Genomic DNA, 17748 nt, shown 5'->3' on the forward strand with positions numbered 1-17748 from the left:
AATTTTGCTGTTGTGTCCTGGAAATACCATCCTTGAGGTGGATGTTATACCACAGCCATGGAGTTTCCTAGAGCCAGAGGTCTGCTCTCTGGAGACTCAGCTCCCATGGGACTTAAAGTAATTCATTCTAGAGCCGGGCGTGGTGGCGCACGCCTTTAATCCCAGCACTCGGGAGGCAGAGGCAGGAGGATCGCTGTGAGTTCGAGGCCAGCCTGGTCTACAAAGTGAGTCCAGGATGGCCAAGGCTACACAGAGAAACCCTGTCTCGGAAAAAAAAAAAAAAAAAAAAAAGTAATTCATTCTACTTACTTGATCTTGAGCTTTATTTTTATTTAGGGTTTTGCTCTGAGTCCCATGTGGTTGAGGCTCCCTAGATGTCTTCCAGGAATTGACTTTGGCATGGAAAGTCAAATGTTTCCATTAGTTTTTGCTCTGGGATTATAGGGGGGGTGGGGAATGGTTTTGTTTGTTTATTAGTACATTTTGCTCCAGAAAAAAAATGTGTGTTCACAAAGATGCTTAGCTTTTTCTAGAAGCTTCCTCATTGTAACTCAAGCAGGTAAGCCTGTGTTGTCCCCTTTATCCTCCTGGGAGCCTGATTCCTGCAGAGGTGTGCCTGCGCACATGTTGGTGTGAGCCTGGTAGACTCCATCAGAGTCATTAACAACAGCTCCCACCCACATTTCACCCTCCTCTCCAAGGTCTGTAAGAATACATACTGTGGTTGGTAAGACCCTTAGACCAGGGGTTACAGCCTGGCCCAGGGATGAACTCAAAAATCTGGAATGAATGAATGAATGAATGAATGATGTAGTATGTAGTTAGCATAAAGCCAAACAATTCAACTGGGTGTTGTACACTCTGTTAGGTCTGTTATTGTGTCATTGCAATAAGGAAGTTGTGGTTTGTTGTTGGTTTTGTTGTGGTGGTTGTTGTTGTTTGTGACTTTTCTTTGTCATTTTGTGACCCTGAAGCCCTTGAATTTGTTGTGTGGGTGTGTGTCTAGGCTGGAGGTCAGAGACCGAAAGCTCCTTGATTTGGCTAGGCTGACCAGCAAATGCCCAGGGTCTGCCTGTCACTCTCCCCAGAGAACCAGCCACTTGTCTTTGCATGGGCTTTTTACATGTGTGCCAAGAATTTGAACACTAAATACCTTAGACCCTGAGCCAGGTCCCCAACCCCTGAGCTCTTTAATCAAGTGCTTCTCTTGCTTTAGTCTCCCAATGTGTGTGTGTGTGTGTGTGTGTGTGTGTGTGTGTGTGTGTGTGTGTGTGTGTGTAAGTCGGAAGACATTTTGCAGGATTCAGTTTTCTCTCTTTTCCACCTATCAGTCCTGGGGATCACACTCAGGTAGTCTTTCCTGGCTGAGCCATCTCACCAGCCCAGTGTTCTCAGTCTTAAAAGACAGAAGACAGCACAAGTAGGAGCAGCATGGCCAAGCATCATAGGGTGGGGAGTTCACCATCTAAGTTCTTCCCAGGAAGTGTGTAAATCACCCACGTATATTGAAAGGGTCAGAAGGAGATGACAGTATGGCAACGAGCCTTCTTTTGAGGGAATTATTTCACTTGATAGACTTCAGAAACATATAAACTGTTTTTCATTTCCTGGAGGGGGATAGTGAGAGGGTATTGACTTTTATTCAAAGTTTTCTTTTCTTCAAAGTTTATGATAATAGAACCTGAAGGTTACTAATCTATAAACTTCAGCAGCCACATTGAAGCAGGAAGCTATTTAAGTGACACTTTCAGCCATGTTATCATGCCAAGGAATATGGGCAGTGCCCAGTGTTGCAGACCCTGGCTTGCCAAGGGTACAGCACCCTCCCTGCTTCCTTGTCTGGTTCTGTTAGGTAGGCCTGCCTGATGTCTGGCATTGCTTTCCCTGTCACTTAACTGGATTTGGCTTGAGTAGACTTGGAATCTCATTTATTCTGGTCCTTGTCTTCCAGAACAAGGCTTTTGCCCTCCCAGCCTTGCTCCTTTCATCTAAGCACCTGGGCACCCTCTGCTTCTCCTGAGAAAGGAGATGATGAGATCTCTGTTAGCAGTATTTCCTGGCCTCAGTAAAGATTGAGGTTGACCACACACGCATTAAAGAGAGAGCAGATATAATGGCCTCTACCTTCTCTCAGGGCTTTTTAAATTTTAATTTTATCTAGCTATTTATCTATCATCTATCTAGGCTTTCTATTCCTCCTTGGGTCTACTTGTTGGTTTTTTGGAGGCCTGGAACTTTGACCTGCTTTTCCTTTATGGATCTGCTGAGTACACATCCCTTCTCCCCAGTCTACGGATGTGTCTTTTTACCTGAACTCAGGCATCCCTTTAACCTATGCCCTTTGCCTCATCTTCACTGACTTCTAGGACACAGCCTCAGCTCCCAGGAGCTTGGTTTTTGTTCCAGTTGTTATACATACAGGTCTTTCCTCAACCAATGAGGTTTTTGGTCTTGCAGGGCTAGTGCTTAGGCACAAAGAGAAAGATCTGCTGTCCCGTGACAGTGACCTCCATTGTTGCATTCAGTGTAGGGGCTAACTCAGTAAATTACATTGCTCATATTTGAAAGTAGTTGGGGGTATTGTCTTGTATTCTTGATCCCCACGAATGTTGAAATGATCAGCCAAGTAACAATCGATGCTAAGCTTAGAGCAGGCTATAATTTAAGACCAATAGAAATGCAACAGAAAACCAAGCAAATCAAACTCTTTCTTGTCATATGAATATTTAAATAAGCAATATATCTTTGTTATGCATATCAGCTTGTGAGAAATGTATGTGAAGACCTTATTTGGATCATAATCAACTCAGAAATTATCTATGGGAATTAGACACAGCATCATTTAGTGCTGTGTGGGATTCAGTTGAATAAGCAGAAAAACTTTGCTGAATTCAGGAGGTTCTCTGTTTGCGAATGAGTTGCACTCCATTCCAAAAATTAATTTATAAAGCCTATTATTCAGCACAAGATTTCCCAAAGACTTGTGGTAGCCATGGCTAATCGATTATCTAGTCTGCCCACAAAGACCTGTTCCGGACTCTCTAATGCAGCAGAAGGCGGGACGCTGCTGATGTCCTCCAGTGCCTCCACTCTGACTCTAGCCATCCTCAGAGTTCCAAACCAGGCTGCCTCCACGGTGACGGGACAGAGTCCTGCTCTTCCTTGGCTGCCTCCCCTTCCTCAGGTCGAAGCAGGAGGGAAAGGGGCCACGTGTGCTTCCCGTGGTCGACGAGAATGAGGACTCATCAGGGTTGGCATCGTGTGTGGGTTAAAGGAATTACGTGCTACTTGCCTAGCCATGCATGCCTTCTTGCCAGGAGCACAGTGGTGCATTCCAATCTGTTCATGCTGCCTCACTCTGAAAACCTCCCTACAGGGAAGGCGTTGACCTGCTGTCTTCCTTTCTCTTCCTGTCCTGTGAAAGAAGTTCTGTGGTGCAAAAGAGAGACCGGGCTTATCTTACAGTTCAAGGGGCAGGGTGCCCGGCAGGGGGCTCAGAACCTGAAGAGGGTAGTTACATTGCACCCATGGTGAAGAAACAGAAGGCCGAGGGCACGCTGCTGTTCAGTTTCCTTTCTCTGTGTAGCTCAGGAGCCCAGCCACAAAATGGCATCCCCCACGGTAGGTGGGCCTTCCTCCTCAGTTAATGTAGTTGAGATAACCTTCCACAGCCAGAGCCTCTGAGTGATTCTGTATTCTGTAAGATGATGGTTAACACCAACCATTAGGCCCAATGATAAGAAAGCCGAGGTCTAAGAGTGACATCCTCCCCGACTCCTAGTTCTCTGTCACTGTAGTGTGTGTGTATAGTGTGTTTTGCCTGCGTGTATATATGTGTTGTGGGGCCTGTAGAGGCCAGAAGAGGGGCATCATATCCATGGAAATGGAGTTATAAATGGTTTTGAGCAGCCAGGTGGCCACTGGCAACAGGAACCCAGATCCTGTGCAAGACCAGCAAACGCTTAGCAAACGCTCTTAACTGTTTCCCCAGCCCTATCTCTGTCCTTCTTACCCATTCAGATCAGATCACTGGCAGGAGCTTCTGCTCTGCAATTGGTCTAACAACTCCCACTCTCTGAAATCACCTGTGTTGCCTCAAAGCTCAGCTGAACTGTAATTAACTGGCCATCAGTGGTTGTCGGGTGAGTTATAGTGATGCTTCTGAGAGCAGTTTTCCCTCTGTTTGTCCCAAAGAGAGAGGGAGAATTTTGGGACCAAATAAAAAGGTAAGGCCTTGGATCTGCCTAGCAGAGGAGAGCTCTGGGGGGTGGTGGGTGAGGAGGGCATGTTCCTATGGTTGTTGTGTTGAGATTATAAAACACACACACACACACACACACACACACACACACACACACACACACACACACTGCAGTATGCTGATATCTGGAGTCCTAAATAGGCCTCATTCCTAGGCATGAGGCCCACATGAGCTTTCTTGCTCCCACCGTAGGACACAGGGGAAAAAGCACTGTAACACAGAAAGCACCCCTCACCAGACATGGGAGCTGCCACCTCCCTGATGTTTATATTTCAGCTTCCATCATGGTAAGAAATAGGTTTCTATTTTTGGCAGGACATCAGGCATGGTGACTTGTTACAGCCACTTGAACAGACAGAGGCTGGCTTGTTTCTTTCCCTCTTCAGAGCAGGCTGGATGGACATACAGGGCAAAGGCTGAGCTGTCCAGGCTAAGAAACCGAGAAGCTATTGACTCTTGGATGCCTGTCCTGCAGCTTCTTCAAGACACGTTACATTGATCTAGAGCCTGTTTTAAACTATCCAGTTGTGCTTAGATGCCAAACTAACAGGCATCTAAGATATCAAACTGATGGCCACTTGTGAGGGACTGACCTTCCTAAAGTCCCTGGAAGCTCAGCCTATCTGTATGTGACCTTCAAGGCTGTATATATTATTGTACATCTAGCATTTCTGAATGCAGCTGTTTGTATTGAAGCAACATATGCCAGGAAGACAGCATTAGTGAACTTAATGCTTGCATAATCACTCCCATCTTTGACTGAACAGGAGCTGCAAGCACAGCCTTCATCTGCAGACCCATTTTGAATAGCCTAGAAGTTGAGAAAGCCTTTCAGATTTTTATATATTTGGAAGAAGTCAAAAGAAGAATAGTTAATGTCATGCAATTATGTGGAAGTGAGGCTTAATTGGAACAAGATGCCAGCCACCTCTTGGCTTGTGATCTGCAAGGGTGTTCACTGCAGCAGGGCAGAGGCAGAGCTGCAAAGCCAGGAGTGTTATCCCCCGGCCCATTGCAGAGAACATTTGCCAGCCTCGTCTGGATGACCATGTTTTGCAGTTGCTTCTGATGTTCAACTAGCCACTGTAAAGTTGCCGGCTTTCTCCTCTCTCTCTCTCTCTCTCTCTCTCTCTCTCTCTCTCTCTCTCTTTGTTTTTCTTTTTCTTTTTTTCCTTTTATGAGGGAAAATTGCCTTGGCTAAGAAGATAGGGTGGTCTGAGGCAAAACTCTTGTTCCTTGGGCTGGGGGCATGGCTCATAGATTAAGGGCCCTGATACATACCAAGTGGGACAACCTGAATTTGATCTCTGTAACCCACACAGTAGGAAAGAACCCCCTCTTGAGAGTTGTCTTCTGCCCTGCATGGATATGTGCCATGGTGTCCTTGCATATTCACACTAGATAAAATTTAATTGAAAAACAAACAAACAAACAAACAAACAAACAAAAAACCTTTGCTTTCCTCTGACCCAGTGCTCTCAAAACAGATAGAGAATTAGAATTTCAGGAGGTGCTGTAAGCCCACTGTTCCTGGGTCCCCACTGACTGTCTCTAACTCAGCAAGTCTCTAGGTGCATCTGGACACTTGCTTTCTGACAGGTCCCAGAAGCTGTGGGTGCTGCTTATCTGGAAGCCACAGTTTGAAACACGTTTGTAGGGCATGGCAGGTTGTAGGTTTGGTACCCACCCCCACCCCCTCCATCACCTTTCTCAAATCCTTGTTCTAGATGAAAGTGGCCAATGCACCAACACATGTTTGTTTGCTTTTTTATAAACAAAGGTGGTCACTCTCACAGGCCCAACCCCCCTCCAACTGCTGCAGACACAAAGGAATCGTTCTTGAACAGTGTTGTGTCAGAAAGTGTGAGGTCTAGAGATTATGGTTTTTATTGTTAATCCCAGCCAGGGATTCAGTTTGTACCATTCTCCATCCTCTAGAAGTCTGGGGACTGTGTGAATTCCAGCCTCACACATTTCCAAGGAAGATTTATGCCTTCTTGAAGTATTTACAAAACGGGCTTGTTCTGCTTATAAACACCCAAGAGTTGCTGTATAAATCTTGACTCTGCTGCTGCTGCTGCTGCTGCTGCTGCTGATGATGATGATGATGATGATGACAGCAGTGTTAGCTCATCAGTGGCCACATGAGGTAAATTCATAGTGCTCTTTTTTTCAAGTGAGGTGCTTAAGCCTGGGAAGGACAGGATTGCTCCTTTTGGAAGCTGCCATCAGAGCTCCTGTAGTTAGCTTTGTGGCTGATAGGCTCTTTGCGCCTTTGCATTGTTGATTTTGAGGCAGCATCCTGCAGTGTAGCCCAGGCTGTCCACCAGCGCACATTTGGTGAGTCCCATCCTCTCAAGTGCCAGGTCACAGGCGTGTGCCGCACTATGCCTGCTCTGATGGTCTCGTCTCGTCCTTCACACCAGCTGTTGTCAAGGAACACCAAAGCCAGGAAGAGCTGGTGAGAGAAGTGAAGCCCTGAAAGGGAAAATGTAGAGACACTCAGAGTAGGCCTTACCCTCAGAGTGGGGCTCAGTCTCCATCCCAGTGAGAACTCAGGATCTTGATGAGCAATACCAACCCACCCCCACTCAACCCCTTACACCGTAAGTCAAGAGCCTCCCCTACACACACACACACACACACACACACACACACACACACACACACGGAGCAGACTCCCTCCACTCTTGCTTTGCTTGAATGATTGACTGATACCTTTAAACATCCTGAGAAATGGCTCCTTTTGAAGAGATCTTTCTTTGGAATCTGGTTTTAAAATTTGGATACATTTTTCATGAGCTTGTTTAAGATGAAGTGTCTGCAGTTTGCACCATAGTTGATGTGTTAGATGATTTTGATTATACCAAATGAGTTTCTGGGTTTAAAAAAAAAACCCAAAGGGTTGTTTTTTTGTTTTTTGTTTTGTTTGAAGATTTGAGAGCAGGCTTGTGCAATCTCACATAAAACTTCAGGCCTGTATTTGTAAGTTCCCCACACAGCCTCTGTTAGAGGTTTCAAATGCAGAAGCTTCACTTTAAGGAACAAAGTCGTTCTTTAATGGAGCCGCTGTTTGGATGTGGCAAGTGGCTCACGGTGTGATTTTGCAACAATTAATGCCATTTCTGAGTCTTCCACAGAGGGTAATAGGGGTAGTTCACCCTTGAGAATTGAACAAGCATCCCAGCCTCCTGGAATGATCCTCTGTTCTGAAATGCATCCATCTTTCTGCCTAGGCAAGAGTTCGTGGTCTCTTGCTCCAAGCATCTGCTTTTGCTCTTGCAAATAGAGCTAATGACAGATGTAAACTGGCTGAGCCCAGACAGTCACTCCTGTGACAATGGGTTAGAACATATGCTGTCCTGTTGCAGGAAGCTTTTGTAACCAAGAACTCGGAAAGGGACCACGCCTCCAAGGAATGCTGCCAGTTTGCCTTTGTAGAGAGCAAATCCTGTCTAATTAACCCAGTTTTGGTCTTCAGCAGTGGTACTAGGGAGGGTTGACCTTGCTGCTGTTTCAACTCTAGCATTAGCCCCTCTCCATATAAAATAATGTGAACACATCTCATTTAAAATATTCATAAAATGTATTTGTAATGAAAGCTTGAACATAGCTTATTTTAAACGTTTATTCTAACTTGTCTCTTTTTGTGCACCAGAGGCACTTAATCACCACTCTTTGGAAAATAGTAATCGACCCTGTCTGACGTTGCTGCGAGGGGCACTAGTGAGCTTAGATGTCAGTATCTAAAACTCCAGCTGTGTTTTGGGTGCCCAGTTTGGGACAGTCTTTGCAGAGGTGTAAATATCACAGAGAAAAGACGTCCTACAGCCTGAGGAAAGGCACACTCACACTACGCACTCTCAGCTCATTGCACACTAAGGCGATCTTAAAATAGTTTGCAGATGTTGCCTTTAGGAAAAAGAACAAAAATGGCTCAAGCCGCATTTTAGCACCTAGGCTTTGACTCGTTAATAATGGTCATGTGTTTGAGCTGTGGTCTGAAACCAAAGGAATAGCTTATTTTTATTTTCATCTCTGTATGAGAGTTGTGTGTGTGTGATGTATGTGCATGCGTGTGTGTGTGTGTGTGTGTGTGTGTGTGTGTGTGTGTGTGCAGGTGCACATGCTCATGTGTGCAGGAATGCCAGACAATGATAGACTGTCCTGTTCTCTCACTACCCACCTTATTCCCTTGATGCTGGGTCCCTCACTGGACCCCAGAATAGGCTGGTGGCCAGCAAGCCCCAGCAGCCAGCAACCTGTTTCCTTGTCTCACATTCCTGGGGTCATAGGCACGTGTGACTACAACTGGCTTCTTATATGTGTTCCAGGGATTTGTACTCAGGCTCTTGCGGTGACCAGTCTCAGTGCTCTTACCTGCTTGGCCGTCTTGCCAGTTTTGTTTTGTTTAGACTTAAGAGGTTTATTGAAATATGGCTCACTTCCCATATGGCTCACCCACTTAAAAACATACTTCAGTGGCTTTTAGTATATTTAAAGAGTTGGGCTCTTGTTGCTTTAGTAAATTTTTGAACATTTTCATTATGCAAAAAAAGAGATTGTGCGCTCCTGATGCCATCCCCTGCCCTCTCCCAATCCCCCTCCTCCAGTCCTAGGAAGCCACTTCCTATAGCTCCGCACCCTCTGGGGATTTGGTCTATGTGTAGTCGCGTATGCAATCCTTTGTGTCTGGCTTCTTTCACTTGTCTTAATATTTTCCAGGCTCATCTGTGTTGGAGCGTGCACTAGTAATTTCATTCCTTTTATGGTTGAATAATATCCCATTGTATAGAAATGTCAACATAGGAAGCAGGCTTTTAAACTTCAGAAGTCAAGATGAAGGGGAGAATGGCCATCCATACATGTCCAGTTCCTGTAGAGTTCATCACAGGCCATTGGTTACTTTTAACATTGGTAAAGTAACTTTGGCAAAAATCACTGTTGTCGTTCAAAGGACAGTGAGAGAATTCTTACATGCTTTAAAAATAAATTTAGATTTCTCTTAGATGGATACCTTGTGGAGTTTTTCTTGTGTAATGCTTTGGTTTGGTTTTGTTTTGTTTTTGAGACAGCCTCCCTGTGCAGCCCTAGTTGGCCTGGCCCTCGCTATCTAGACTAGGCTAGCCTTGAACTTGCAGCCCTCCTCTTGTCTCTGCCTCCTGAATCCAATGTATGGTCTCGTATTTGAAAATGGCAGCGTTTTCTCCTACTTCTAAGATGACTGGTAGATCAGTAAAGCCTAGAGAGTGGACTCTGTGAAAGAAGCTTGGCAAATGGGGTACTGCGTGGGGCCAGCAAGGCTGAAGAGGCTTGATGTGAGTTCTGTCACTCTGTGTGGGGAACAAATGATTTGCTCACCCTGGAGAAGAGGGGCTAGCACCCAAGGAAGACTGCTCAAGATCTCAAGTGCAGGGTACAGGATGTGTCGGCAGCAGGTGGTGTGACAAGCTGATAGTGGACAGCTGGCTTCCTGTCCTGGCAAGTGCAGAAGCCATAGATAGAGCACTGAAGATTGCCAGGGACTCTTCTTCCCAACACTTCCGCCCAAGCAGGAGAGGTTGCACTGGTAGCTCTTCTATAGGAGAGAATGGCTCTCTCCTTGACCAGCAGAGTGCATTGGCTACTTTTCTGTTGCTATGGTAAAGCATGAGGACCAAGGCAACTTAGAGAAGGGAGTTTGTTTGGATCGACAGTTTATGCCAGGGAAGGATGGCAGCAAGTGGCAGCAATGGCGGTTAGACGAGGAAGCTAAGAGCTTCCATCAGCATTGGCAAGCATTAAGCAGAGAGAGGGAACAGGAAGTGCGCCCCCAGTGATGTACTCCCTACAGCAAGGCTTATACCCTCTAACCTCCTTGTGACCTCTCCACATTGCACCACAGTCTGAGAATCAGACCTTAAGTACCCAAGCCTAAAGGCGTCTTTCTCCTTCATACCACTACACAGAGATACACAGTGACCAGCCAATTTGCTAATGTAGAGTAGAGTACGTTCTGAATGCAGGCTCTGCATTTAAAGCACAGACAGAAGGTAAAGCTTTGGTTAAAGCACAAACATTAGGACTAGGGTTTGGATCCCCAGAGCCACGCGAATGCTGGGGTGAGCACAGCAGCCCAGTTGTAATTCCAGCTTAGGAATATAGACAGAAGGGCTATGGAAAGTAGCTGCAATGGAAGGTTCTAGGTCTGACCAAGAGTCTCTGCCTCCAAAGAATGAGTTGGAAGAGGGATCCAGGATGAGTCCAATATCAACGTCAGGCCTCCACATGCACATGGACATACCTACACGCACACACAAGCAACACACACACACTTGAAAAACATCTGCATACCTCTACGGTCATTGCAAACACTGCGTCAAGGTTCTCTGACTTGATTAGTGACACAGGATCACTGGACTGTTGAAATGAAATGCTGTGTGTGGAAGGAGTTCCTGAGAACCCAGTGACTACTTTTCCATTCTCAGTTCCTAAGTGTGAGATAGGCCTCCTATAGAAATAGAAGTGTTATGCTGATTCTGGTTTTACTAAAGGCCTCTTAGGAAGCAGATAAAACCTTTGTCCCCCACTTCCCCACTCATTCTTTCAGATGGTTGCCATAAGCCCTAGGATTTGGGCCGTCCACTGAGCTTGCCTCAGCGTGGCCTTCCTCCTCCGTTTCTCCCTGCCAGTGTCTGTTTCAGATCTTGCATCTGTACCCAGCAATGTGTTTTATTCTTCCTTCAGGAATTCTTTTTAGAAACTGTGTGAGCAGCTAGAGGATGACATGTTGGATGTACCGTGTGAAGCCAGTATAAGTAGAAACTAGCTTTGCACATGTATGGTGGTCGTCAATGAAGGCATTTCGCTTACGGATGCTGGCCCAGGCAGGATGGACTGCTGCTCTAGGAATGCCAATGTAGGACCATTAACTGCTTGCTTGCCTGAAAGCATTCCCTTTTTGTCTTACAGAAATTCTGTATCTAAAGTGGCCCTTAGGATGAGACACGCTGAGTAAACAGTTGAAATGTCAGCCTCCTCAGTTACTCTGGGTAAAGAAAATCTAAGCCATCTGGACTTTCTGTGCCTGTATTATGCTGGCTCTAAAGACAGCAAAAGAGCCTTTGTTTTTTGGGTCAAAGCAGATGTGCTCAGCCTGCCATCTTAATTTCTTTTGTATGGTTTGGCATATATTTCAGCTGCTTCGAAATGTTGAAAAGGTTTCAAACCAAACTAGGGAAGAACGAAATAAATTGATTTTTTTTTTTTCATGACTGAGTTTCCCAGTTCAGAGCCTTTGTGAACAAGTATCTTCAGAAATAAGTACATTTATTTAACACCATTTGTATGGTTCTCCAAATTTGTTGTTAGAGAGTCTTTTGGCCAGATGTTTAATGTATGTCTGAATTGCATTATTAGACATTGGTTCAGCATATGTAAGAGAAGAATGCCAAATGCTTCACTATTAATATTATATGGAGGAAAGGCTGTGAGCTAATATTTTTCTCTTCTAGGCACAAACCCCAGCAAGTTCTAGGTGTGCAACTCCCAACTCTGCCTTTCTTTTTTTTGCTAACACATACTTTTTTTTTTTTTTTAAATAGGCCAAGTATTTTGAGACTGCAAGGACAAGAACTTTACCATTAATATGTGTTCAGTGTGAACTGGCTTTCATGTGAACCTGTGTCTCTTAAAGCTCAGGCGTCTTTTGCATTTGTTTTGTTACCTGCGGAAAAATCATTTTATAACAGAAAGGAGGGATTAAACTTAGGGTGCAAGAGCTATTAAATGCTGTGACATGCAGGTGATGCATGGAAGCTGCCCCCACCCCCCAGCTATTAAAATGAAAAGCAAGAAATACTTTTTAAATGGCTCAAATAAAGATTTAATTGGTACTTTTTTCTATGTAGTGTTAGTTTTGCCCTCCTGGGTGATATTCCTAAGTTAATATGAGGTACTTGCCAGAACTAAAAAGCCACCCATGGTCCATGCCCTTAGGACTTAATTAGTGATGATGGCAGCTGGGCTGTGCAATGACAGGGGTGCTGCTGCTGTGGGCACTGACATGGATTGGCTTTTTCCATGCGTTACTACTAAGGATTTAGGTGTGGTGGCATATGCCTGGAATCCCATCACTCAGGAGGCTGAGGTGGAAAGATTTTGGGTGCAAGGCCAAGTTGGACTATACATATAGAAATGCTATGTCAAAAAAAAAAAAAAAAAAAAAGAGAAGAAAAGGAAAGAAAGAGAGAGAGAGAGAGAGAGAAAGAAAGAAAGAAAGAAAGAAAGAAAGAAAGAAAGAAAGAAAACCCTAAAAGATGAAAACAAAAAACAACCTGCAGAGGTTTCTCAAACAGCACCTGCAGATAGTTCATTGCGCGCGCACACACACACACACACACACACACACACACACACACACACACACACACACGTGCAACTAAAGGCTATGTGTGTTATTGTTGTTTTAAGAAATTAAGAACTGAGAGCAGGCTGAGCTCTGTGAGTTCAAGACCAGCCTGGTCTACATACAAAGCACGTTATAGGACAGCCAGGGCTACACAGAGAAACTCTGTCTCAAAAAACGAAACAACAACAAAAATCAAGAACTACATTTTTCTCTTAGTGTCTACAGTAAAGAAAAGGTCTTTGTTTAAGCTTCTTGAGTATAAAAGAAAAATCATTTTTTATGGTTATAAATTAATACTTATTAGTACTGTTGGCTTGGGGAAACCCTGGACCAACCCGGATGCTGTGCTTCCTTGTTAGTGGTGCCTGATAACATTTAAATCCCTGTCATCAGTGAGAGTCAGTTAGTCAAAGGATACCACCTTGGCTTCTATAGAGTATGCGTGTGGCATCCACATAGTTTGCTGTCTTTAAGTCATTTTGAATTGTCTGCTTTTGACTCTGAAATAGTGAAGGGCATCCTTTTCAGGCTGGTTGGAGGAAGAAGGAAGGAGTCTCTGAGAGTTCCAGGTTGTGCCTGGTATAAATACTCAACACCTGTCCAATCATCCTGCAGCCCTGATTGCATCGGCCGTGATCTGGCCTTTCAGTACCAGTCACATTGATGACGCAGCTGTTTGTAGCTTCTTTGAGCTGCTTTTAATGACCGAGAGCCAAGACAGTACAGGTGCTAGGAGCTAATCCAAGGAAGGTGGTGCTTTTTCTTGATGACCAAGATCGGGGAGAATTTTTTTTTTTTTTAATGACAGTAGACTCCATGGAGCCAGGTGTCAGTCTTCCTCCTAGCGTGTGGGAAAGAAGGAATGAAAGGGACTTGGCAGGTCCCTTCTAGAACACTTTGTCTCACACCCAGCACTGATTGCCACCCTTGAATGACTTTAGGGCGGTTTTTACTGTTGCAGAAAAGCTTGGTGTGAAGGAAATTTCATCCGGATCTTGTTTGGGCCTACAGTACTTAGCAGTCAGCATGTAATGTTCTTTTAGCGCCTGGATGCTGCCCCCCAGAGGTTTCTGGGACTTTGGATGCCTCCACCCAGAAATTCTAGGGACATAGGCCCATCACATCTTTGATTTTTGTCACACCAGGGCATCTAATAATCACTACTGTCATTTTACTCACCAAAGACAATTTAGCATACCCCCAACAGCAAGACTATAGTCTCAGAGTAAATGACAGTCTTTTAGATGCATATAATTAAGCCATACGAATAGCTCTGTCATCTTGCAGTTGACTATTGAAAATCTGTCGTGGGTGAGCATGGGGTGGAGAGATGGTTCAATGCTTAGGGGCACTGACTGCTCTTCCAAAGGACCTGGGTTCAGTTCCCAACACCCACAAGGCAGCTCACCACTGTCTGTAACTCCAAGATCAGACATCCATGCAGGCTAGATACCAATGCACATAAAATAAAAAGAAATAAATTATTTTAAAAAAAAACAAAAGAAAGAAACACTGGGTGTGGTAGTGCACACCTTTAATCCCAGTGCTCGGGAGAAAGAGGCAGGCAGATTGCTGTGAGTTTGAGACCGGCCTGGTCTACAAAGTGAGTCTAGGACATACAAGGCTACACAGAGAAACCTTGTCTCGGAAAAAAAAAAAAAAAAAAAAAAAAAAAGGAAAAGAAAAAAAAAATCTGTCTCAGTTCAGGACATGGAAATTTTATGGATACATTTTATTTATTTGTTGTTGTTTGTATGTATTTGGTGTAACCATGCCTGTGGGTGGGTATGTGTGTGTGTTGGCCTGGGGGGGCATGCATCTGTGCGTTAGTATGGGGGTGGCAGAGATCCATAATTGGGGGCCTCTTACCTCTTTACCTCACTTTTGGAAACAGTCTCTTACCAAACCTGGAGTTCGCTGGTTGGTTAGACTGGCTAGCTGATGACTCTGGAGGATTCGCCTGTGTCTGTCCCCACTTCCAGCTCTGAGGTTACGGATGCACGCAGCCACCAAGAGCTTTTACAGGTACTCTGTGGATACAGTCGCGTTCTCGTGTGTTTCTCTCTAAACACATTAATGGTTCATGTTAAATCAGGAATTATTGCTTTTACTGACATAAAGTCAGACACAGTTGAGAAAATAAATAGATAAAGTTCCCTTGAATTTCTGTATTTGAATAAAATCTGGCTGGGTAGTTTATATAGTTTATAGGCAATGTAAGGAGTGGTGAATTGAAGTGCTTTTACTTCCTAACTATTCTATGAAACTTTTTAAAGAATTCTGTTCTTTATAAAGCCCCTTGTGAAAACAAAACAGAATAAAAACAAGCCATGAAAGGTAGGGTAAATTTTTAAAAAGGAAAAGGACAGGGGAGTGATTCCTTGCTTCTTCTCAGACTTCTCTTCAGCCTTATCTCTGGCCTCCTTCACAGAAAGGTCCCCCAGCTTCTCAGCTACGTGTTCGGCATTATCATTTTGGTCCCTTCTTTTCTCTACCTCCAATCTCTTTCTTGCATCCTTCAAATTTTGCTTTGAACTTGTGTGCATTCGCAGCGTTTAGGAAGCGGATGGCAAGCAGCTCGGGCTTGGGGCACTCATTAGCAAGGTCAGCGTGGGTATTCCTGATGCAGGTGCAGGCACTTCCAGCATTTGACTTCAGCTCCACCATCGGTGTGACACAGTGGTTGGCACATATCTTCAAGGCCTTGTCTCTCCTCACCAGATGGTGGATGGTCCCTTTCTCCTTACATTTGAGGAGCTTGACATCTCCGATGCCTTGCTTCTTCCACTCTGGCAGGTCATTCTCTGAAGCAAACCAGAATAGTTTTGCTCGCATCTTAAAAAGCTCCTCTTGGGGCTGGAGAGATGGCTCAGAGGTAAAGAGCAACTGGCTGTTCTTCCAAAGGTCCTGAGTTCAATTCCCAGCAACCACGTGGTAGCTCACAACCATCTATAATGAGATCTGGTACCCTCTTCTGGCGTGCAGCCATACATTGCAAACAAAACACTATACTTAATAAATAAATTTTTTAAAAGATCTTGAAAAAAGAATCTCCTCTTTATCTTCCTCCAGTGTTTTAATTTCTTGCTCAGGAAGAGAAACCTTTGCCTTGAACTGGGGGTCATGGTTGGACTTACCCGTATTCTCTGTGGAGGCATCATGGTCCTCATGAGTCTCCTTGGAGGCCGCCATTGGGGCGTGGTGACAGCGGCTCCTGCCTCTGGGCTGCTAGTCGCCCCTCCTTTCCTCTGTATCTAGGCCTATGAAACTTTCAAAGTCTAAACAACTTGATTTTAAAACTATTGCATAGTACTGGAGAGATGGCTCAGAAGTTAAGAGCTGTTGACTGCTCTTCAACAGCACCTGGACTTGGTTTCCAGCACCCCCTATCAACTATGTGTAACTCCAGTTCCAAAAGGGATCCAGTGTCCTTATTTGGCCTCCGTGAGATCGGCACTCACATGGTTCACAGACAAACGTACCTGCAGGCAAATTATCCATATACGAAAAATAAAAGTAAGTACATCTCAAAACCAAAACAGTATGCCTGAGGAGCTGCAGAGATGGCTGGTGGTTGAGTCCCTGGTGCTCTTGAAGAGGACCGGGGTTTGTTTCCCAACACCTATGTCAAATGATTCCCAGCCACCTGTAATTCAAGTTATGACAAGCATGTATACATGCACAAATAATAAAACTAAAATCTTAGAACAAAATGATGGCTTGAGGATAACCTGGTGCAGATAACACTTGTTATTTTTTTAAAACAAACTCACCAAGTGTTTGATTCTTTTTCTTTAAACCTCACTGGTATATATTGCATATATAATTAGTGTATGTATAATTACAAGATAATGAGTTCCTTGTTTTCTTGCATGAATATAGCTTTGTTCTTAATGCTGAGAAGACCTTCACAATTTCAGTTAGGTGGTTATATAATTTTAAAGGAAAAAAGTAATATCCAAGGTGAGACTGAGAATGAGTGGTTGCATACAAAGGAGAAAGCTAGAATCTAGTCTGTGCCAGTTTTCCATTCTGAGAGGTTACCAGGGTGCTCCCTACTTTTCAAAACAGCAGCCAGACGTTGAGTTCTGGTAGGTGAATTTAAGTCATAAAAAAATTAAATCGAATATTTTCTTTCTTCATTTCAAAATATTCTTTCCTTTGAACCACACTTACTTTTATGACCGTGCACGGCCCATTGTGTTTATGACTGTAAGCAAAGAAGATAGCTAGGTAGACACATTCTTGGGCAATGGAAAAGGAATGAATCTTACATTGTAATTTCATCTTTACTTTCAAGATTGTTTGTTGATCTCTGGCTTGCTTCTTTGCTAAAGTTCCCAGAAGATGGACATCTGTTAATGTCTGGCATAGACTCAATAGTCAAATATGCATTTTGCTGTGGTTTATGCAAAACAATCCTAACTAAGCACTGGAGACATGGCTCAGCGGTTAAGAGCACTTGCTGTTCTTGCACAGGACCCAAATTCAGTTTGTAGCACGCCCATCTGGCAGCTCACAACCGCCTGTACCTTCACTTCCAGGGCATGTAGCGACCTCTTTTGGCCTCCATGGGCACTTGTATGAATGGGGTACACAGACATACATGTAGGCACTCACACATACATATCAATCAATCAATCAATAAAACCTTTACAAACAAAATAAAACTCTTATAGCCAATTGATCAAGTCTGCATTAGATAAAGATCTAAGTTTTTAAAAAGTGGATAACATTTTTGGGGGGGGGGATGCCAGGTGTAATTGTATACCCCTATAATCCCAGTAATGGGGAGAATGAGAGAAGAGAATTGAAAATTGAGTGCTAGATTGGACCTATCCAGTGCTCAAAAAAGGAAATGGGGTATGGGGGTTATGGTTCAGTGGGTAAAGCGCTTGCTGTAGAAACAGGATAGCTCAGGATAGTTCAGATCTCTGCACCAAAGGAAGACGTCGGTGCTGAGTTCACCTGGGCTCTACCGCTGTGCTGAGAGGGGCGAGGCAGGGATAGCTGGGGTTTGCTGTCTGGCTAGGTGGGAAATGGTGAGCTCCAGGTTCAGAAAAGGAAACCGCTTAAAAGAGAGTGCTTTTCTCATGCC

General features: G+C 44.3%; 2 protein-coding genes across 2 annotated transcripts in view; one reads left to right on the top strand and one right to left on the bottom strand.

Annotated features, from left to right (window-relative positions):
• The window catches only part of Myo10 (myosin X), a 204699-nt gene that overhangs the window by 53467 nt on the left and 133484 nt on the right, over nt 1-17748 (top strand). The gene's annotated exons all lie outside the window — the stretch shown is intronic.
• LOC127193772 (ran-specific GTPase-activating protein-like) lies at nt 15120-15842 on the bottom strand. Its single transcript, XM_051151000.1, has 2 exons — nt 15712-15842; nt 15120-15504 (listed from the first exon to the last, which is right to left on the bottom strand). The coding sequence occupies exons 1-2, from the start codon at nt 15840-15842 to the stop codon at nt 15120-15122; spliced, it is 516 nt and encodes a 171-aa protein (XP_051006957.1).

The sequence above is a fragment of the Acomys russatus genome, chromosome 9 (genome assembly GCF_903995435.1).
Source record: "Acomys russatus chromosome 9, mAcoRus1.1, whole genome shotgun sequence".
NCBI classification, from domain to species: Eukaryota; Metazoa; Chordata; class Mammalia; order Rodentia; family Muridae; genus Acomys; species Acomys russatus.

What these genes read in the sequence shown, in the direction of transcription:
- LOC127193772 (XM_051151000.1), bottom strand. Translation starts at nt 15,842, where the DNA reads ATGGCGGCCTCCAAGGAGACTCATGAGGACCATGATGCCTCCACAGAG. An exon ending in ATTAAAACACTGGAGGAAGA is followed by an intron (nt 15,505 to 15,711) that starts TAAAGAGGAGAT and finishes ATCTCTCCAGCC; the next exon opens with CCAAGAGGAGCTTTTTAAGA.